The 23,889-nt window shown below is 36.4% G+C and overlaps 1 protein-coding gene across 8 annotated transcripts in view; it reads left to right on the top strand.

The window, feature by feature from the left end:
• Nucleotides 1-22,536, top strand: part of LPIN3 (lipin 3) — a 55,634-nt gene extending 33,098 nt beyond the window's left edge. For 4 of the 8 annotated variants that reach the window (XM_087929076.1, XM_087929078.1, XM_026697586.2 and 1 more), the window contains exons 6-20: nucleotides 244-361; nucleotides 2,705-3,164; nucleotides 5,637-5,736; nucleotides 6,784-6,962; nucleotides 7,275-7,371; nucleotides 8,158-8,227; nucleotides 11,394-11,471; nucleotides 11,824-11,888; nucleotides 14,936-15,068; nucleotides 16,660-16,808; nucleotides 18,085-18,171; nucleotides 19,336-19,488; nucleotides 19,873-19,987; nucleotides 20,091-20,194; nucleotides 21,486-22,536. In XM_087929076.1, the coding sequence (XP_087785202.1) occupies nucleotides 244-361; nucleotides 2,705-3,164; nucleotides 5,637-5,736; nucleotides 6,784-6,962; nucleotides 7,275-7,371; nucleotides 8,158-8,227; nucleotides 11,394-11,471; nucleotides 11,824-11,888; nucleotides 14,936-15,068; nucleotides 16,660-16,808; nucleotides 18,085-18,171; nucleotides 19,336-19,488; nucleotides 19,873-19,987; nucleotides 20,091-20,194; nucleotides 21,486-21,630 (2,053 nt within the window). In that variant the 3' untranslated portion in view covers nucleotides 21,631-22,536. The remainder of the gene's footprint in view (nucleotides 1-243; nucleotides 362-2,704; nucleotides 3,165-5,636; nucleotides 5,737-6,783; nucleotides 6,963-7,274; nucleotides 7,372-8,157; nucleotides 8,228-11,393; nucleotides 11,472-11,823; nucleotides 11,889-14,935; nucleotides 15,069-16,659; nucleotides 16,809-18,084; nucleotides 18,172-19,335; nucleotides 19,489-19,872; nucleotides 19,988-20,090; nucleotides 20,195-21,485) is intronic. The other 4 variants (XM_087929079.1, XM_026697588.2, XM_087929080.1 and 1 more) reach the window with 2 other exon arrangements.
• Nucleotides 22,537-23,889: the final 1,353 nt, after the last annotated feature.

Here is a 23,889-nt window from a genome sequence, read left to right as displayed (position 1 = left end):
TCTCAGGAGAGATTAGATGACAGGAATAAAATAGCCAGGTTCTTTTTCTAATCCTTCAATTGATTTTGCTCTATGAAGTTACTGGTATTCCTAAACTTCTCTTTCCTGATCTATTATATCAACTCTTATGATGATTTCTTGATTGTGCTGATTTTTATCATGTATTTACCTGCAAATAAGTTAGATCACCAGTATTCTCCACTATCAATACTAAAAGTGTTCTGATTTATCTCCCTTCCCCAGCCTTTCTCAAAGTTGTTCATCTGCTCCAAAAAGCGACTCTGAATTGGAGATCAGAAATCCTGAACTACCTCTTGGTTCTGAATCCCAGCTACAATGGTCCTGGGGTAGACTGCCAGAGGTGGGTGTAGATAAAGGAAGAGTCTCTGAGATACATAGCTTTATGTCTTATATGAATAGATGCAAAAATGTTCTCATCATAATCATAAAAAAGAATAGCCATATGTTTATAAGTGTGTGAAATCCCACCCTCCCAAATTCCCAGGCACTGAATGTGGCAGCCTCAAAGCTTCAAAGAAAAAAAAAAGGCCTCCAAGGCTGACAGCATGCTTAGGACTCCCTTTTATAGTCCTTATAACACAATGGCCTAAAACCGTGATGGTGAACCTATGGCACATGTGCCAGAAGTGGCACGCAGAGCCATTTCTGCTGGTACGTGAGAGTCACCTGGAACAGACCCTCTGTGCATGTGTTCGTGCCCCCCACCAGCTAGCTGATTGTGTCAGGTATCTGCCATGCATACATGGAGGGAGATGTGCGTGCATGCGCAGGGGCTGGGGTGGGTCATGTACATATTGCATTATGGGTGCAGGCACACATGCGCACTTTTGGCACACGACAAGGAAAAGGTTAGCCATCACTAGCCTAAAATATACCTAATATTTCAGAAGAGTGGGGACAGGAACTGAAATACACAGATAAATGATATAAGGTAGGCAGGGATGTGTCCCATAGATGGGCCAGGACAGGGATTTTAGTATTTTCCTCCCTCCATGGATCAGAGGTGGGATTCTACCAGTTCACACCTATTCTCTAGAACCAGTTGTTAACATTCTAAGCAGTTCGGAGAACCGGTTGTCAGAAGAAATTACTGGCCTAATCCTGTAAGGAAGGCAGGAAGGAAACATGATGGTGTTGCTTACAGAAACTGTCTCTCCGTTAACCCTTATTACATTCTTGGCAGGACTAGATTTCCTTCTCAGGAACTTTTCTGGAGATTTTTTCCCCTCCTTTGCTGGTACTTTGCTTGTGTGGAGTGACCATTTAAAGTTACAATGGCACTGAAAAAAAGTGACTTAAGTGACTTTTTCACACTTACCACTGTTGCAGCATCTCCACAGTCACGAGAGGCCAGGCGAGGAGATGCGTGCCTCAATTTGAGTGATATTGAGTAGGCCATACCCAGCCAATAACATGACCACCAACCCATGTCCACCCAGTCACATGACCACCAAGCCACGCCCACAGAACCGGTTGTTAAAAATTTTGAATCCCACTCCTGGAATGGATGGATGGATTTATACCACCCCAATCTTTAATTGGGTTACAGACTTACTTAAAGTGGTGATATCTGTAGAAAATCCAGTTTTCTAGTTCTTAGTGGTTGGGCAGAAACCACTAGAAATAAGTGGTTTCAATCAATACTATGAGTGTTTAAGGTTTATGCTATAATATTGGAATTGCTCTTACTTCAGAGTTGCAAAATTTTTCACTCATCAGGGATCAATGAGACCAGAAGTTTGGAATTTACTTGTGACTTCAGACTTACGTATGTCTGAATTATATCAATATATTATAAATCGACAAATAATTGCAAGTGAAAGTAATTTAATCCAGAGGGTGTGACTTTATGAAGACCCTTACCTCTTTTGTATATAAATAAAATATTCAAGTTATTTATATTTAATATATTTAATATTCAAAAATTAAAAATTTAAATTTAAAGAAAAATCAAAAAGTTATTTCATTTCTTTGCATTTTTTTAACATCCTGCAATCTTGGTTTAAATTCCAGTAAAATTACTCATGTGACAGTAGTATCTTGTATACATATGCATGCATGGTCCAATAATACCGTGTTTCTCATATAATAAGGCTGGGTCTTATTTTTTTTTTGAGCCCCGAAAAAATGGCTAGGTTGTCTTTTCGGGGATAACTTAATCCCCCCTCTCCCTTGCATCTTTGGGTGGGCGGGTGGCGATGGCTTGGATGTTGACCTCGGCGTTGGTGGGGCACTTCGTATCGGGGTCAACGCAGGCAGCACCATATCTGGGTGTGCAACCAAAGTATTTCCTAATGGCAAGCCCCTCCCCACCATTCCCTCCCATTTCTCATGTTTTAATATAGGCCTTAATTTGGGGGGAGGGGCTTAATTTCATTTCATGCATATAAAACATGCTGGGACTTCCTATTGGGGGAGGCCGTATTGTTGGAGCAACAGGGTAAATACCTGTAGCATGGGTGTCAAACTCGATTGCATCACAGGCCGGATTGTGATGCGCTGTGACTTTTTTGCTTTTGTGAAGCCGGGGTGGGTGTGACCTACGCATGACATATCTGACCCATGGACTGCCAGTTTGACAAGTGTCACCTGTAGGGTTAGAAGAAGAAAATGATTGTGTCGCCAAAATTGTTTTGTTTTATCTCTTTTGTGAGATGTTTCACAAGACTTTTTCCTTTTCAAGATGAGCAAATCAGACCATGTAGAAGCAACCAAGCCTGTCTCAAATGTCTCTGCAACAACAGCTAATGACCCAACTACTGTTATTCCTATGGATGAGACAACTCACTTTGTGGCTATTACAGCTGGCTCAGAAAGTGACCTGGGAACAGTTGATTCTGATGATACATCATCTACTCCCATAATTAAGCCAACCCCTGTTTTTCCTTCTGGAAATGGACTTCTGGGAGATGAAGACCCCTGTCCTTCCATTTGCACAGCTATAGATCAAGTGGACACTGATCGGGGACTTCCAGGAGATACAGAAGTAATAGCAGCAATTGCAGAAGATGACAGATCACATTCTATCAAGGAGACAGATGTGCAGACTACATATACAGATTTGGAAGTGCCTTCTTTGAAAAAACCTTTGTCAAGCCAAGAACCCTGCAGTGATCCAGAGGTGAACCAGGAGAAAAGAAGGAGTAAGTAGAGATGGAAACAATACAGTTGAGCAGTCTTTAACAAAGTATAATGGGCAGTCTCAAACTCTAACAGGAATGGGGTTTTTTTGCTACATTGATCCACCTAGAATGGAGCTTTCCAAATGTACTTGGAACTCACTGTGGAATCTTTTCCCATTCTCTTGAAGAATCTTGAACCTTATTTATATTTTGAGGATAGGGGGAGATGTTCTGTTTTTAATCTTCAACACATTCTGTCCCTCCCAAGCTTTTTCCATTCCCAGCTATAGAAACCATCGATTCCTAAATCAAGTACAGGTAGTCCTTTACTTACAACCATTTATTTAGCAACCATTCAAAGTTAGAATGACACTGAAAAAAAAGTGACTTACAACCATTGCAGTATCCTCCATGGTGACATGATCAAAATTTAGACATTTGGCAACTAACAAATATTTATAACAGTGACAACATCCTGCGGGTCATGTGATCACCATTTGTGGCCTTCCCAGCTCTGTTTGAAACAAAAAAAGTCCATTGGAGAAGCCAGATTTGCTTAATGATCATGTTCTGACCCAACTGGATTCCCAAAGAGCAAACACAAAGGCAGCAGCCCCCACCTTTTAAGGTTTAATAACGAATTCTGTTCTGAAGGCTGCTTTTCACTAATTAGCTTCGACAAGCAAGAGCCTTGCCAAGTTGTTTGTCAAGGCTGCCAAAAACCCAGAGATAAGAACTAATTTACAAAATTCTCCAAACCCAAACCAAGATGTCTACCAGTTGAGTTTAAGAGCTTCTTTGCTTTCTGCAAAGAACGCTTTTTCAAACCTGGCTTTTATCCTCTTGAGGGACGGGACATTATCTTGCAGCCTTACTCCCAAGTCGTCTGTGCTGCTGTAATAGTTCTTTCCTCCAAGTAATCCTTCGTGCACGTGCACTTGGCACAGGCTCCTCTGGAACCTCCTCACAACTGCTGCCAGCCCCCACAATCTCTGAAGGCAGCAGTCCACTCCCTGATGGTCCTGGCCCCACATCAGAGTTATCGCTCTCCTTAGCCATCTGCACCTGCTGCCAGCTAACAACAACAGATCATATGTTGTACTTAATAACTGCAGTGATTTGCTTAAGAACCATGGCAAAAAAAATATATAACTGGGCACAACTCATTTAACAATTGCCTTGCTTAGAAATAAAAATTCTGATGCCCATTGTGGTTGTAAGACAAGTACTATCTGTACTTGCAAAAGATCTGTTTGTTTTGTATCCAAAGGAAAGAGCCCTCCAAATGGGAATGGCACTTTAGAATATTCAGTCTGAATTCAGAAGTCTATTTTTCAGACAATGTGACAATTCCAAAGGTGCTTTTTCCAAGAAGCAACTAGACTGTCTGGTTTGGGTTGTTTTTTTTTTTTTTTGGGGGGGGAGAAATTTCGCTTCTCATCCAAAAGCTTCTTCAACTCTGACTGGATGGTGGGGAATGGAAGGATTTATACTCATTGCAGACAGCTGGTCTTCAAAAGACAGCAAAGTCCACATTTTGGACAGAGAAGACTGCTGGTTTGAAAGAGGGGTCAAAGAGACCATCCATGTCAAAATTGAACAGCCTTTTCTCAACAGAGGGGAAGGGCTACAACATCATCTATCTCCAGTCTACAGCAGTCCTTTCAGCAGTTCCAAGAGGGCTCCATGTTCATTTGCACTTACTTAGGTGACCCTGATCACACAGATAAACCTAAAGGTGGCCTAAACTATTCTCTAAAAGAATGCAAATGACCAGCTGTTTGCAAGGAGTATAAATCCTTCCATTCCCCACCATCCAGTCAGAGCTGAAAAAGCTTCTTGGATGAGAAACAAAACATCTTCAAATTAAAACCAGAAAGTCCAGTTGCCTTTTGAAAAAACACCTTTGGGACAACCGTAACCTGGATGACTGAGAATCACCATAGACAATGAGACAAGTGACTTTATAATGTCCATATCTCTGTTTATTAAAGGGGATTAATTACAATAGTATTTATGCAGCTTTCTTGTCAGACTCTGTGCAACTTACAATATTGAAAGCATTGAAATATATGACGAATTACCAAAGAAAACAAAATCAGTTACTGATTCTCGTTAAAAATATTTGTTCCTAAATGCTCTGTACAAGAGGACTGCTTTTACCCATTTTTCAAAGGATAAAAGAGTGGGGGATAGCCTAACCTTGGGCAATCTATCATCACATAAAATTCTGACCATTTTTTGTAATCCAGTCATCAGAAATTGAAACCATCTTGATACCTTACTAACTAAATTCTTGATATTCTATGAAATTGTTCCACAGATTTTTTAAACATAATTTATACAGTATGTAGGTATTCACTGAGATTTTTTTGTGGGAGAGGGATGGACTGTCTTTATTATTAGGTTGAGTGATTAGATAAATGTCTATAGAAATACAGTTTCTTCATTAGATTGTCTGGGCCATTGTAATCATTTCTTAATCTCTTTGAGGTTCCATAAAGAAAAACCCACACCTGGGACCTAGTGATATTTATTTAGATGACCTTTCAAACTTGGATGCGGAGCAATTAGCACTTTATTTCCCCAAGAGGTATGGCTATTGTTTCTGATTTTTGGGAGAAACTACAGATGAGAAATTAGAATTATTGAATTCAAGTTACAGTAGGAAAGAGCCTTGAATGTTTTGACCAAAGCAAAATGCGGGAATTTAATCATGACCAATGGCCACATAACCTTTGTTTAAAATTATTCATCAAAAGGAAGCCCATTATATACCAGACTATCATATTTCATTGTTGTGATAAAGTTTTTTCTAATCTTCAATTTAAGCCATAGTCTAAAGAATTTAGTTGTAGTTACCAAAGATGCTCTTGAAGCTTCTGCATATTAGCAGAATTTATCAAAGTCCTTAAAAAGTGGGAATATGAACAGGATATTCAATCTGCCTTACAATCTGCCAATAGTTATCATGTGCAATGGGCAACTCTAGAAGTCTTGCAGCTAATAGTTTGGGTTCTTAATACCTTATTAACACATTAGAGAAGATGAAATCTGGATTCCATGAGTCCCTAATGCATGTATACGGCATAAAATATGTTTTATGTGCCAACTGTTTCAGTAAATGTGAGACAACATGTCTATATTCTGGTTGATTAATATTCATCCAGTATAAGTAAGATGACATTTTAGATGTTTATAAATAAAGTAAAAATAAGGAAACATGATTTTTTTTCAAAAATTGCTGGACTCCAATTTCTACCAGTCCAAGGGCTGTGAATAATGATTAGGGAGAGGTTGGAGTCCAAAGGCCATAGATTCCTCACCAGAATTTAAATGGTACAGTCCTAATTTAAAAGATAAAGCCATCATTTAAAAGATAGAGTCATAATTTAGCCACTCTGAAGAACTTTATGTAGTACACAGATTGCTTCTCCCAAATCTTACTGTACCAGATGATCCAGGGCTCAGAGATAAGAATAACAAGGAACTTTCCACAAATAGGTAAAATATGTCATCATTTTTCTTGCCTTAAACTAATAATAGGGATTCATGTAGTATATATATTGTTATTCTTATTTTACAACAACAACAATAACAACATGTATACCATGCTATGATGTTATTATTTGGTTTTCAGTGGTGCTAAACTGAATTGGCCACGAGCACAATCTGACCCTGAAATCTTCTCTCATTCCCTTGTGCTGGACGGTGCAACTGGTGACAGCAATGCAGATTTTCTGCTGGAACCTATAGAAAGTAGCCCCATTCTCTTGTCTCTCTGTGGAGGTCTAGGAGATGATGGAGAATTAACTCATGGTATGTTTAGAGGCAAAGGAGGGAATGCGATTTGGTACTGTAGGAGTCTTTATAAAGATCTGACTTTGAGTTCTACAGTAATATCTGATAAAGTTGTTCTAAAGGAGATATTTATTGGGTGGGAAAACTAGTCTTGAGTTACGGAATGAATTGGGTGGGAAAACTAGTCTTGAGTTACGGAATGAATTAGGAGACAATTATTTATCGAAGAACTCCTCTTTGAGGAACAGTTTAGAAATATGAAATTTAAATATAAATAATATATAAATGTTAATATAAAAATATAAATAAATATATTGCCTTCCATTTTAGCAGAGAAGTTTATGAAGTATATAGTGTCCTATCAGGAGTTTGCAGAGAACCCAGCAATTCTTGAAGATCCAAACTTGGTAATACAGATCCAAAAGAAGTAAGTAGAAATGCCACTTTCACTTGTGGTGTTTATGTTCCCCAAAGGAGCTTTGTGTAGCCATGTACATGTATGCATGAGTGAATTCTAGTTGTATTCTGTGAGAAAAATGTTAATCTAGGCACTTCTTAAAGCCTGCTTTGCTGAGTTCGTGAATTTTGTATGAAGGTGGAACTTACATTCATTCCTCTTTTATGTATTCTGGCTCCCAGTAATTCCCCCCCAATTTTTTTTTTAAAAAAGACCTATATGTGAGAATAAAAGTTCATAAGCTTTCATAAACTGAGTTCAGCAACCTTGACAACAGAAAATATATTGTAGTTGGAACTGGCTTGTCATGTGCTGGAATGCAAATGTTGTTATAGGCCAAGTCTTCCTTCTAGAGGCCAGCTAGGGAACCAGATTTAGATTTTTATGAAAACATATAATGAAACCTATTTCAGTTATATATTTATGAAACAAATAGACATATACCTGCAGATTTATATTACATTTCAGCTGCCTGTCACAAATACCTCAGATACTTCATGAAACAATGAGATTTAGTTGAAACTGGCTGGGTTGAAACATTGGGCTTTGCCATTGGTTTGTGGTGGTGTTATGGTGTAATGTGGTTAAACAAATAATTTGGTGCAGTGCTTAAACATCTACATACTGTACATTCATCCATTTGTACTGCATCATCTTTCAGTTCTGTAGTCTTGATGATCCTTTTCCATATATTACTTTGCTATCAGGCTCATGCCGCTCTATGCAGATTATTTTTGTTCTACTCTCTAATTGTAGATACTACAACTGGGCAGTTGCAGCTCCTATGGTTCTCTCACTACAGGCATTCCAAAAGAATCTTCCCCAAGTAAGCTAATATGAATTTGTGTTTAATAATGAAGTATCATTTCTTAGTTAAGTTTTTATGTTTCAACATTTAAAGAGTGGTGTAATTTAGTTTCTTAACCTCTAGTAAGGTAAACAATCTTTACCCCAATAAACTAATTGGTATTACCTTTCCAAATGACCAGACTAATTAATCAGACCAGATTAATTAATCAGATTAATTAACCTATTGAGAAGAAAACCTTTTATCCAAAGTTTTAGGTTATCTTAATGCTTTTGAATGCTATTACAGCAATCATTTATCAAAATTATCTTCTTTCTGCATGGCTTTTATGAATTCTAGTTCTCTCATTTCCAGAGAATGATAATTACACTTGTAAGATGAATTTTTAAAAGTGACAATTTACTTGCCCAGATAGGTGCTTACATTTTATGGACATGATGTCAATTTTCTGTTCAAACATTAGATGCTATGATTGGAAATCATATTTCACATTTAACTACATATTATGCACTCCCACAAATTCTTAAAACATTTAATAGGACACTATAACTTACTATGAGATTATGATAGTTATATATTTTAGAAATATAATTAGCTAGGCTGTAAAATGCAGTCTGCTATCTGAATCACTGTAATGTTCAAATTACATGGCTAAACTACTTAAGAGAAGAAAAACGTACACAAACTGTATTAATGATATATCTTCAAAATTAATAATCATGAAAATAATAGTAGATAGTGAGGAAAAGGTTGATGGAGACCTAATAAAATTATGTGATAAGCAGACCGGCTTCCCAGAATTTGACAATAATGCTCAAAGTATTTTCTCTTGTTACTTCTTAATGTATGAATTAGGCTTATTCCCCAAATAAAACATATTTGTCATATATTTTTAAAACGTAGGACAAAATTGCATAAACCAAGAGGGTGAATAGCTATTAGTTATCTGTAAAAACAAATGCTACAATAAGATAACTAAAGAAGTAAGAAGCTCTACTGGAAATATTATATGGTTCAAAGTATGTATTTGTATAATGATGTAGCAAAACAAGTTAACTTTGATGTCATTGTAAATTACAAAGAAAGTATTTCCACCTACATTAGTGTTCATAGTTCTGCCTTCATCGTTTTGCCATTTCTTGTACATTAACAATAGAAAACACTTTAACTTAGTAGTTAATACCAATAGTTAAGATATGGTTTACAGATTAAAGTTTAATATTGCAAATTTTATTCAATTCCTATTGTGTAGATTACATTGAATATTTTTCCTTTCATTTATTGGAAGAAAAAAATTATTATAAATGTTATTACATTTTAAGCAACATAGTCTTACCATTAATAATTCCCACTTTGTAACCCTTTTCATCAAACTCTTCATTTCTATTTGGTCTTTCCAAAATCTATTAACTTGTGTTTGAGTTTGTCAGGGATGGTACCATCAGCTTTGGATAGCAAAATCTCTTTCATTGCTCATCTTCCAAATCATGGACCAGACAACAGCCACACGCAGAGGTTGTTGCCTTGTTCTTTTAAAATTTTTTCCTTAATATGAGATAGGGGTCAGAAAAAAATATTTAGTTTGCTTGGATTATTTTTAAACCTTATCTCCTCAATTTGTCATTTCTGATGCTATGCCAATGTACTAGTATATTGTATCTGAAAACATTCTGATCTTATCAAATCCATTCAGGCTTTAGAAGATAGATGATGGATGGATGGATGGATAGATAGATCATTTTTTTGAGAACCAGCTTAAACTTGTTGAAGCTAAACATATATGGTTAAAACAAACAGAATGGCAATAACTGTATTAATAAAATTCCTAGCTGTGCAGGGAAAGCAAATTATGTAATGGAAAATTTTCCTTGAAGTTCTTGAAAGGAAAAAAAATTAGAAAAATAATCTTATATATTGTTGACCAAACAATAGTCTCTTTCAGTGCTTATTGCAATGAAAAATGCAGTTCTAACCATTATTAACATAAAGGCAATACACTATTCAACAGCACAAACAATTTACTGAAAGTCAATGCAGAAAGTTAGTCAATGCAATAGGGTATCTTCCCAAACATAGAGAAAATAGTTGTAAATTCAAATTAGAGGGGTTTGACAGGTACAGAAAAAAATAATAGTTCAGAAGTAAATGTAATAAAAAGAGATACTTAGATTTAAGTCCAGTAGAGTTCTAATTGGCAACATAACATTATAGACTGCACTGGTATATAAAAATTTATAATCCTCTGTGTTTACCTTCAGGAACCATTTATGAGGAAAACTGCTCTAAGCTCAAATTCTTGGCAATTAATATTTTAGAATACATCCTCTTCAGTTAGAAAGCACCCCAGTGGAACAGACTCTACACTGTAGAGTGTGCTGCCTCTTAGCAAGTTGGTAGTTCAGAAAAATTTGGCTTTTGAATTAGTGCCCAACATGTCCCTTTAAAAAAAAAAAAAGACCTTGCTATCATTTCAATGAGAGAAAATATCCAGCCTATTAGCTCTCTATATTGAACTTAAGCAGGCCGTATTACTTTACTTCAAAATATTTCCTTCTTCTTAGGTAAATGACTTATTTCCACCACGTAATAGGGTCTTAAGCTACTGTATGTAAACAAGAAATAAATCTCATACTTACTAGCACTGATATTACTAGTCTGTTAATGAAACATCTGCAAGCAAATAACCAAGCTGAGAGAGTACAAAGGACTCCACAGAATAGACTTTGTAGTTCAGTGCCATCTTTCACTGGCTTGCTGATCCTCCTTGAAGCTTGAAAATCTCTTCTGACTTCCCATTTTTTGCTCTCCCGAATTTCTTCATGCTTTGAATCAATTGGAGTAATACTCATATCCTTCTATGACAGAGGTCTTCAAACTTGACAGCTTTAAGACTTGTGGACTTCAACTCCCAGAATTCCTCCTCCAGTCATGTTAGCTCAGGAATTCTGGGAATTGAAGTCCACAAGTCTTAAACTTACCAAATTTGAAGACCCTAATTCTATGACATCTTATTCTTGGGAACATTAAAAGTTGTTGGCTAGTTGCTTCATTCTTGAATTAGATATTTGGTATTGAGGTCATGATAGGAGGTTAGGGATTATCCAATATTTGTGGGACTATTACGATTAAGATTGCTTTTGGATTTAAACCATAGCATTTCTTCATCTTTCTTGTCATTTTTCAGAATACTGTTGATAGATTAATGAAAGAGAAGATGCCCAAGAAAGTTGGAAGATGGTGGTTTTCTTGGAGGCGAAAAGAGGTACATATATTGCAATATGGAAAGGAAACATCCCTCTATGAGGTCCACAACAAAATGTTAAAGTTGAAATGGACTTACATCAGGTGTACTAAGTCCTAGTCAAATTAGATACTAGCACACCTCTTTTATAGAAATATGGCCACATCTACTATATTCGTATCCAATCCTTTGTAGCAGAGATGAGTTCCTTAATTTAATGAAACCTTCTGTAACATGGTAGGTTTCCCATTCTGACTGGGAAATTTGGGATGTGTGAGCCCAACTTATCTATGTGACATCAAAGGGAAGAAAGATGATTTAGTGCTTGACTAGGTATTTAAGAACATTAACAGGTATTTTTATGTATCTATAGCATGAAATCAGTGCCAGGAAGTCCAACAAAGTAGGCAAGAATCAGGAGGACACTACTCTTCAGAGGTAAGGTGTGATTTATTGATATTGTATTGAATTTGGCATATCTAAGGGCATGGCTATATTTTCAATAAGTAATTATAGTGAAGATTTAATAGTTTTGATTAAAATGTCTTAACATAACAAATAATATTTACTAGTTACAAATCCACATTTAAAACTTACCTTAACAATTTGGAAAAGAGTATTAGTTGTCTTTCCCCTCTCATTCCATCTCGGAATTTTTTTTAAATATGAGAATTAATTTGTCAATTATAAAAAATAGGGAGAAGAATTTAATAGAATAGAGATTTAATTATGGACCAAGAACCTATAGCTGAATATATTGTGTAAAAATACAGTAACACAAATAAAGCAAGTTCAAATCTTTCCACTCAGGTTTACCAGATGCTGATTAATAGCTCTTCCTATTAACAATAATGAGAAATTCTGTGCATCTAATTCACTTAAAATCAAGGGAATATTTTGAGAACATGTAAATACACTAACATTCATTCTGTTTCTCTAGGGCCTGGTTAATTACAAGACAATCTCTCTCCATTTATTTTTGCCCGTTTTCTGTTAGATCTGGCAAAAGAAGGATGTTCTAGGGCAGTATTTCTCAACCTGGGCAACTTCAAGATGTGTAAATTTCAACTCCCAGAAATTCCCAGCCAGTATGCTTGAAGTTGCTAATGTTGAGAAACACTACTTTGTGGCCTGTACATCACAGAGTGTCATTTGGCGGGACCCAGGAAGAGAGCTTTTTCTCTTGTGGTGCTTACCCTCTGGTACATCATCTCCACAGACATTAGACTCTCCCAAGGCTGTGGCCTTTTGTAAGGCCTTGAAGTCTTGGATTGGTTCCTGAGTTGGGACCCCGGGAATGTAGTTGAATTCATAACATGGTTATGTTGATTGTTATACTGGTTGTTTTTATTTAATTTCAGCTGCATTTATATTGTTTATTGATTTTTCTATTCTGTTTTTAAGCTAGTCATTGTTAGAAACCAAGAATTATGTATTTGAGATGGACAGGCTACAAATTAAAATAAATCAATTCAAAAGCACTTTTCCAGGATAATACATTTTTGTTAAAAGGTACACACTTTTGTGAGCTGCAGCTCAGTTCATCAGATCCAAATGTCTTTGAATCTCTTTCAAATCTATTTCAATATGCCAGTCCTCAAGAATTAACAGGCTTCCAGGGAAGAAATAGTGAGCAGCAAATAGACCAGTTCCCAGTGATGGGCTGCTGCATGGTTGCACCAGTTCTGGCAAACCCTGTAGTTGTGATCACTGGCTGAGCCTGCCCACCCATCCCTGTGCTATCCTTTCCATATATAACTAACTTTCTGGCTCGTTCCCCCCGCCCATGCTGCCCAGTTGATTTCCACTCCACCCATGCTGTACTCACCAGAGCTGCCTGAGTTGATTAGTTGCTTGTTTGATGCTGCATTTCAGTCCCAAAGGGGCACATCTGACTGAAGTGCATGCACGCGCCCGCGCTCACAACCAGCGAATCGGTTGGCAACGTAAGTGCAGCCCATCTCTGCCAGTTCCTTGTAATTCCTCTCCAGACAAAGGAAGGACTTGAGATCACCCACAACTGCTCCATGCAATTGCTTCTCATGGTGAGGCCACACGAGGTGGTCTTCAGTGGATTTAAGGTTCTAGGAGATAAGGAAATAGTCCTCTTCCTGACTATTGATGCCTTTAAAAGGACACTGCATTTGCATACTTCCTTTTCTGATAACTTTTGGAAATTGCTTGTTAAGTGTTTTCCAGCTGTTAGGAACCTTTGGATCAACAGGTTTTATAGCACCATATGACTTTCCTTCTATCCTTAGCCAAATAAAAATAAAAATAAATGCAAGTTTAAGGACTTAAACAATCTTTGGGAATAAACGGCAAAAGCATGATTGCAACTTTGATTTTGGAAAGTTATAAATAGACTAAGCCTCCAGACTGATCTGAAGTAAGATTTTGGAATTAATTATAAGAATCCTTCCCATAAGAAAATGCTTTTGTTTTAAATTCTCCTAAAAATTATAGTATGAGACTTTGAAGGTTGAGGGAACTAGAAGGCACTAAATATTATATTTAAAAAAGAAAAAAAAAGACTTCCTAATACACAATGAAGCAAAATATTGCAATATTGGACATACTGAAGGATATTTTTGAACATTGGACTCAGAGGTTAATTTTAAGAGTGTCTGCCTTTATATATTTCAAAGATGTTATGGAAGAAAAACAAATTTAAACAGACAAGACTGAGACTGATCTGAAAGTGGATTTAAAAATGACAGGCTACAAGAATAATATGGGAAAAGATGCTACACTTTTGAAACATACAAAATAAACTGGCAGATATCTAAATTTGTCATAAATGGCAAACCAACAAAGTGACCTGGATAATTTTTCTATACTGGATTTACAAAAGAGAGTTGTTAAAACTTTGAAGAATTTTATGAGAAGGAAAACAAAAGAAATCAACTTCTACAACATTATTTAAAAGAACTAAAGCTCAAGATTATTAGAAGAGGAAGAAATACAAAGTTGGTTTATTTGATCAAAGTTAAAATAGATATGTTGCTATCTCTAGTCTAATCATTAAGTTTGGCCGTAACTAAGTTTTTCTGACTTTTGGACATTGGACTGACAATGTTTTGTGGATTTCTTTATAGATAAATGGGAAATGGGAAGAATGTTGTATGTTAAGATTTTGTTGTATGTTAAGAGAATGTTTACCTTGGTGTGCAGGGTTGGGAGCTATTCTATTGACTTCTGTTCTTCCCTGTTAAATCAGCTGGTCTTTGGTCTTTGGAATATTAGCGTAGTCATGGAACTATGTCATATTAATTTGCATTGAACAACCTAAAGATATTTGGATGAAGTAGTTTAGTGGTAAAATAAATATGTTTGTCAAGATATCAATTGTGATAACAACATAGGTACTGTATAGGGATTTATTTCCTCAATTAGTATTATTTCACACAATGAGACTTGACCCATATTTCTTGGCCATTACCTTCTTTTATGTTGACAATTTATTTTGGTCCTGTGAACCATAGGAGACAGAATGATTCCTCCAGTGATGAAGATGCTGTATCCTCCCACCAAGGAGACAGATCCATGCCAGATGCTATTACACAGAAATTTCTTCCAACCTACAAGAAGTCCTTAAGACTCTCCTCTGATGAAATCGTATGTAGCTTTGAATTTTCTTTTCTATTTATTCCTGTTTGATTCAGAAAATACTTTCTGTTCGGAGAGGGGCTGCCAAAACACACTACCTCATTGGCATTCCTCTTAGGTGGACTTCACAGTTACTCTTCCAACTTCTCAATTATGAGTTGCATGTTGGAAAAAAAAACCCAGAGTTTGGCCCTTAAAGATAAGAAATGTTGGGGCAAACTGGGCATTTGGAAATGTAGTTTAAAATATGAGTAGGGGATGAAGTTTTGTGGGCCAAGTTTTTCCTCTGTTAACTGATCATCAATAATTATTTTTCAAAGTGGTATACAGTATTATTATTTATTTATTCATAAAATGTACATTTCCTTTCTGATCCAAGAGCTTAAAGGAATGTTTGTAAATCTTTCTTCCAATTTTTCTCCATTCCTGGAAGTTGCTTGACTGAAGGAAAAGTGACTGGCCCAAAGTCAAGTCACCAATGAGCTTCCAAGACTGAATCTCCCTAATTCATCTAACTACTACATCACACCAGTTCTCCAGTAGATAAAACATTGAACTGAGATCACTGAAATGCAGGTGCAAGTCCTTAATCAATTATGGAGCTCATTGGGATCTCGAGATCTCTGCACCAGACACTTTCTCTAACCTAATGTAGCATACCGTTGTATCATGCAGATGAAAAAAAATGATGATTCCATGTAAGTCACTTTGAGATCTTAAAGGATGAGGAGAATATCAGTGAAATAAAGAATAAAATAATTTAGGCATGCACAATTTGGGGCCATATCTGAATGGCAAGTTTGACCACAATTTCCAAAACAAGAAGCAAGAACCAAATCTGAATTTGCTTTAAATGGAATTTAAAATAATACGTAAATATTAGAACTTAATATTCATTTTGTAATACTCTGAAGGCTCCGTTCAGAGCTTTGGAAATAGGACGTGAATACTATAATACTTAGATTTGGAAGTGGCTATACAGCTCTAGTTTTTTAAAAGTCAGAATAAAAGAAATGTCTATTTCTATTTTGAAATACAATTTATTAAGAAGAGATAATATATAACAAAGTCTTTCTCAAGATGAACCATTTTGTTTAATTCATTTTCAGTGAAAAGTAGATAGTCACTAGGGGCATAAAACTATTTGACCAAATATGAGCATGAATTCCTTTTGTTCTTTTTATATGAGCATCAATTTCAATTGGGAATGATTTTAATATGCATTTAATATTTTAACATCAAGATTTTAAAATCCTAATTTCAATTCAATTGTGACTTTTCAAATTTTTGAGCAACAAAGAAGACTGCTGTAGAAGCTTCACTTTTCCAATGTGTTTAAAGAATTTGCAAACATTTGAGAGAATCAAAATTGTAGTGGACAGATGAGTTGCTATAGTATGTCTGATTGCTTGGAGAGCGGAAAAAGAAGAATGACGTTATCCTTGGGTTTACCTTAATTTGAAAGCAAACAGTACTGAATTCTGTGGCACTTCTAAATAGAAACTGAATTAGATGTATAACTAACAAAACAGCTCTGAGAAATGCCATGCTCTAAATAAAGATATTGTAATTGCCTCTTTGTCCTCTTCTTTTGCTGTAGAAAAAGCTGAACCTGAGGGATGGCCCCAACGATGTTGTGTTCAGTGTGACAACTCAGTACCAGGGCACATGTCGTTGTGAAGCTAACATTTACTTATGGAATTGGAATGACAAGGTGGTGATCTCTGATATTGATGGCACCATCACCAGGTAGATTCCCACTGACAATGCTTCCTATAATACTTGACTGTGGGCTCTTCCATGCCACCATTATTTCCTCTTACCATTTTTCCGCAAAGGAGTTTAAAATTTGATCTGTAATTGTCTACACTTTTGCCAGCCTTGCCAAGCTTGTAGAGAATGTGCAGAAATCACTCTGAGTCCACCAGTTACTTAATCTATGATCTAACTGAACTGCAAATGGCGATGAATTTTTTTAAAAAGCCCCCATCCTCCCAACTTCATTGTTTACAAAAGACATACGAATGATTGCTTTCAGGGAAGGCTTTCTAGCTATAATGCATGTTTTCCTCAAGTGTTTAACAATTGCTTTATGATGGTGAAGGGATAGCATACTAGCAATTTTGCAACCAAGCATCTTTTCCCAATAACTGTAAATGTGGTTGTCTCAAAAGTGCTTTTTCAAGAGGCAACTGGACTTTCTGGTTTTTCTCTGAAGACATTCTGTTTCTCATATGAGAAGCTTCTTTGGCTCTGACTGGATGGTGGGGAATGGAAGGATTTATACTCCTTGCAGACAGCTGGTCATTTGCATTCTTTTAGTAGGTAATTAAGGTCACCTGGAGGTTTGTCTGTGTCATCAGGGACGCCTGAGTGGTGCAAATTGGTTGGAGCCTTCTTGGAACTGTTGAAAAGACGTGTGTTGTAGATGTGGTTGCAAATGATTGCAATCGCTAGAGTGGGAGATCTCACTGATGCCTGCAGAAAAACTATAGGAAGAGGATGCTGAAAATCTCAGCCAGTGTTGCTCATCCTTGATAACATTAAGATGTTGGGAAATTCTGGAAACTGAGATCCATATATCTTAAAGTTGCCAAGGTTGAGAAATGCTTCTCTAAGCAGTGGAAGGAAAGAGATAGAAATGGATGACATGAATTCTCCGGGGACATGGCAAGTATTGCAGAGAAAATTAGACTGACATAGGGATTTGTGCAAGTTAAACATACAAACAAAAATCAAAGGGCCAACCTATTTCTATTTAAAATACATAGCTTATATGGACTAAACACATTCTGTGGCTTCAGTGATCAATCTGGGAATAAATAGAAATAAGTTTGGTTGCTTAAGCTCTTTAGAGGTCTGAAAACAAAAACAAAAACACCTCTGTTAAGAATAGATTATCTTGAAACATGTCGCTGCATGTCCAGTTATGAACATTCTGCTATCACTGTTGCTTCACTTATAGGACAACGTGCAGTTACATTGTGCAGAGTTCATCATATACTTGTTTCTTTTCTCTCATCAGGTCTGATGCTCTAGGGCATATCTTGCCACACCTTGGGAAAGACTGGACTCATCAAGGCATTGCTAAGCTCTTCCATAAAATCCATCTGTAGGTATTGGTAGTTCAGAGATATGAAGATAATGCTATAGTCCATGTACAACAATAGCTCTATTAACTTGCTGATTCTTTTAAAATATTAGATCCTAATTCCATCTTCCAAGGCAGATCAAGATAGCTTTCTTTTTGTTACTCATATGCCAGCAAGCAAAATATGCTTGTGGACCATTGGGGGAGGGAAAGAGGGATTAATCCGTGTGAGCAGCCGGCAAGACACGCAGCTCCATTTGTGCAAGTGGCTAGCACATATGCCCACCGCTCATGCAAATGGAGCTCAAGTGCACAGGCTCACTGCTGCTTGCGCAAGAGGATTATAAAAATCTATTAAAAATGCTTTCAACAACAACATTTGTTGCTATTCAATTATTTAGGAAGCATTGTCCTGAAGATATTGCTTTTGGTATCAACTATATGATTAACCTAGCCAGATTGCAACATTTTGCTGATTCGACCATCATATTATATGATCCCAGATTTGTTAGGATTTTGCAGTGGGAAAGGCAGTGGGCTAATGCTGAACAGAAAAGGACACTGAAGTAGGGAAATAATTCATCTGAAAGAGCAAAAATACAGGTAGTCCTTGACTTACAATCACAATTGAGCCCAAAATTTCTGTTGTTAAATGGGACATTTGTTAGGAGGGTATTGCCCCATTATACAACTTTTTTTGCCACAGTTTTTAAGTGAATCACTGCAGTTGATAAGTTAGTAACATGATTGTTAAATGGATCTGGCTTCCCCATTGATTTTGCTTATCAAAAGGTGATCACATGTTCTTGGGACACAGCAGTGGTCATAAGTATGAACCAATTGCTAAGTATCTGAATTTCGATCACATGATCAAGCAGGTGCTACAAAAGGTTGTAATAGTGAAAAATGGTTGTTAAGTCACTCTTTTCAGTACTGTTGTAACTTTGAATGGTCATTAAATGTAAGTTGAGGACTACCTGTATTTGGTGTGGAGAGGTCTTTGAGAAAAACTAAAAATATTACTTTGTTCTATTGCTTTCAAATGTCTGCCCCTTTGACCCAGTTGTAAGAGCTGATCAGGAACAAAAGCAGCTGTACCATTCCTGTTGGAGGGGCAGATCAGATGGGGTGGGAGCGGGGTTAACCAAAATGGTTTCATTCCATTTGGTATCATTTCCATTCTAGCAACGGATACAAGTTTCTTTATTGTTCAGCCAGAGCTATTGGCATGGCACACATCACCAAAGGATATTTAGAATGTGTCAATGACCAGGGTTGGATGCTCCCGAAAGGACCGATCCTGCTTGCACCTAGCAGCCTCTTCTCGGCATTTCATAGGTAAGTATTTCCATGTAATGGTAGAGGATGGGTGACTTAATTTGTGTGGCACTGTTTTATTGCTTTCTTCAGAGATCATAGAGATGATCTCTCTATGTACGAGGATGTGATATCTACATACAATAGAGATGATCCTCATAGTATGAGGATGTGCTATTTGAGTAAGTATGTGACCTGGAATTATTGACTATGATTCCAGGTAAGGAAAAAGTTGAAACCGTAAATTAAAATTTTGGTTTGCATCTGGAATTCAACCTACCTTGACAAACAGATGCTGGAAATTAATATTTTATAATTACTTCTCCCTCTTTTTAAATCTGCAAGTACTTGATCAAGAAGAGGGGAAAGCAGTTCACCTTTCTAAACGATTTATCAACTTTTTAGGGAAGTGATTGAGAAGAAACCAGAAGTGTTCAAAATTGCCTGTCTGACAGATATCCGAAATTTATTTGGTTCCAATAGCCAGCCTTTCCATGCTGCTTTTGGGAACAGACTAACTGTGAGTATCAGCAGAATGAGGGACATGTATAAAGGGAATTTCTTATCCTTGCCAATTACTATTGTTATTTTAATATATATGCTGCTTGTGATTTCTTCAACAGGATGTCTATGCCTACAAGGAAGTGGCATTGCCAGAATCCCGCATATTCACTGTAAACCCCAAAGGAGAATTGATCCAGGAACTCATAAAAATTACCAAGTCCACGTAAGCCTGCAAATCAGCCTATTTGTTTGTAGTCTGTAAAGCTCCTTTATCTTGTAAATAACCATTTGCTTAAAACATCTAAGTGGCTAATATAGGCAAAACTATGCAGTGAGAGGGTTTCTTCCTTCATTGTGTGATTCAGCTGAAACATTTTTTCACCTCAACCAGGATCTCTCAGTCATACAGCACAGATCATAAAGTTTTCTCCCAATTGTGCTGGATTTGAATGAAATCCTGTTGGATACATTCTAAAAAGCAGAATGTATTCCACAGCACTCCATCCAAATCCCAGCACAATTGGGACGAAACTTTAATAAAACTTGAACTTATAAAATCTAATATATATTTAAATTACATAAATTTTATTTTTGCCTTGCCTATTTCTAAAAAGTAGAAATAGCCAGAGCAAAAATAAAATGTACGTAATTTAAACATACATTCAAAGTTCAGGTTTTATTAAACAGAGTACTATTTTCCATTCTATTGCATTTGCATTTATAATTTTTACAACTTTTGAAGGTGCTTTGGATGTAATTTCAAAGGTCACAAGTAGCTTGGGCCCTCAAACAGTTTGTCTGCATGTATAGAGGAAATTACAGAAGCCTTAAATGATGATGCCACTGTATTATATGGCAAGTGTTCTTAGAAATGATGAGCGTAAGCAAGAAATCTTATTACAGATTATCCCTATTACTGGAAATCTCTGTAATGGGTTTAACGTGAGATCCATAGTTCATGAGCATGTGCATGGGGTAGGCATAAGGGTATGATTAAATGCATTTATTAATATTAAAATAATATATAACATCATACAGGTAGCCCTCGATTTATGAGGGTAATCGAACCCAACATAGTCATAAATCATGCTGGTCATTAAATGGATACCACAAGATTTTGATTTTTGATTTTTTGATTCCACAATTTTATGATTTTTTTGCAATAGTTATTAAGCAAACAATCTGCATTTTTTTTGTCAGAAACAGGGAAGTAAATGCCAATTTTTTTGGGGGGGGGGAAAGTAAATCGCAATCATATTCCTGTAGGAGGACACAAATCACTCTAAACACAAGCCAATTGCTAAGCGCCCAAAATATTATCACTGCAGAAGGGAGCCAGCCATCCTAACTTCAAATCCAGATCATAAGGGCCTGGGGTTTTTGGGGTCTGGGGGAAGGACTACCTGTATTTGCTTCCTTAATGAAATTCAGGGAAGGTGTGTACTTTAAAACTATAAATGTGCAAGAAAAGATGCTTGCTCTTTTTAATTGTTCCTGTCCTCATGTTGTTCTAGGTATGAACGCCTGGGTGAGGTGGTAGAATTTCTCTTTCCACCTATTGGCAAAGATGTGGTTCCTTCCCTGGCTTCTCCAGAGTTCAGCCAGTTCTCTTACTGGAAATACCCCCTGCCTACCGTAGACTTTGAAGACTTTGTCTGATTGTTTAGAGTCAGCATTATTTCCCAAAGAATCCTTAATTTTTGGTCCTCCAATGTGATGGATAGACAGCAAAATAAAGCTTGCTATTTCTCAGGACATACGTTTGTACCATAGTCAGGAGCATCTTGTGTGGAAATATCAGCTTTCAACTCAAGATTTAACTTATATGCTGTATGGTTAGGTGCATTTTCAAGAAATGTGTGTGTATTTGTGATGTCTTTAAGTGATTGTAACCCTATCCTTATTCTTAGATTGCAAGTAGACTTCATGATGTTAATAAGGGCTGAAAGTATCCACTCCTTCCATCCCCCAGTGTTTGGGGTCAACACAACTCAGGGGCTCAAAGATAAGCAGCTTATACAGAACATTTTTCTCTACTCACCAGCACAGTGCTTCAAAACCTACCAAACCACTTTTCACCTATTCTACAAGAAATGATACCCTTTTCATAATACGTTCAGTTCTCTGCTGCTTTTGTTGATTACAGTATTATCTAATATGAGTAGAACATTCTTTAAACTTTATTTCTAAGTACTGTGACTTTTTAAAAAAAATATTTTCTACTGCTGCTCTGAACTAGTCCCCTGGTTTTACGGAGCCTCTTCTGAATCCTGAACTCTGTCTCTTGAATGTAGCAACTGGCATGAATACTGTGACTTGCTGCAATGGGATATTTTAAACTATGAAACTATGAAAACTGTCATCTTTGACCTTATGGTAATTTATGGCCACCAAATGCTTTTCTTTATGAGCTATGATTTTTTTTTATAATATCTTTGTTAGAAATACAGTCAAAACACCCAATGTCCATTAGCATGGGTAGTTCTGCAAATTGAAGATTATATATTCTTTATCACAAGAGCACCAATAATAAAGATGGAAAAAGTGCAATACAATAAGCAAAAATCATTCATTTTGTAAGATTTGTGCAGATTTATAATTTGGCTGTGAATTTAATGAAAATTGGATCCAGGGGACTGGTTCTTGTTCTACTACACACATGATTTCCTCTTTTGTTAAATGTAGGTGGGGGTACAGTGAACAAAAGTGATATTTCACTCAGATCCTATGAACCATCTATTTGCAACACTATGGATTTCTTATGGTCTTCATTATACATGCCTTGTTTTCTATCAAGAGGAGATAATTTCTCATTATGAAATATATGCTAGATATGTGGGAATTGCAAACTTCAAATGTTGGCATCAATTTAAAGGATTAGGGTAGCAGGTGCCATAAAGAGTCTCGGCCCCGAACTCTGCAGAATGCATTTTCATAAACCTATGAAAAAGTGTTTTCTTTGTCATCCCTGTTGCAATGTGGTGTCCTAAGCAACAATCACTTCCAGTTCTTAATCCCAATACACTTGTAAACATTCTACTATAACACGTGATGTGAATGGGAGATACAGTACATACCTAACTGGAAGGATCCTGTACATTTGAAAACTTACCTACAGTATCTTATTTGATAACCTGGTCTTCAATATGCTAAATTAGTGTGTATTAAGATTCAGAATCCTATCAGCACTCGTATTTGAACATTATTGAGTTTATCAATCTGATTTGCTCAATAGGTTGCAATTGGCCAGGTGTCCAGGATACTAAATCATAATGTGATTTATTTGTTTTGGGCCTTGCATTATATATTAAATGGGCTCAATACAGCTCAATATTATATCATTGAGCTCAATACAGCTCCTGGAGACTACAGAGGTGCATCATTTAGGGTTCTTTTTTTTTTCAAAAACAATTATATAATTTTTGAGATTTTGGGTTTGAAGCTGAAGAGCTAAATAAAAGAATCCTAAGTCAACACCAATTGCCATGCTGCATATGTGCAGGCTGGAGGACCTAAGAGATCATTTTCAAAATTGTTAGGTGATAATTTTGCATTGTCTCCAAAACTGAAAGCTGATGTATTCTAGTTTAGAAAAAACAAATATCCTTTTGAAAGATTTGTTCTATCTAATCCTTAGTTTAAAAGAATAAAAGAATGCTTTTAAAGAAAGCTTTTAATTTCCACAGGAAAAAAAACACCACACATGATCTTGCATATAACCACAGCAGAGAGTATCGCACTTGCACAATGTTGGAAAAAGGATACTATACCATCAGAAGGTCTAGTAATCCAAAAAATCTTAGATTGTGCAGAAATGGATAAACTCACCTTAGAGTTAAAAGGAAAGGAAGACTCGGAATATTATATGATTTGGGAAAATGGGTATGAATGGATGGACAATAGGAGTAAGAATTAGAG

This window comes from Pseudonaja textilis, chromosome 3 (assembly GCF_049901715.1).
Source record: "Pseudonaja textilis isolate UNSWEBS1 chromosome 3, rPseTex1.2, whole genome shotgun sequence".
NCBI lineage: Eukaryota > Metazoa > Chordata > Lepidosauria > Squamata > Elapidae > Pseudonaja > Pseudonaja textilis.
This window is presented reverse-complemented; position numbering and strand designations above follow the sequence as displayed.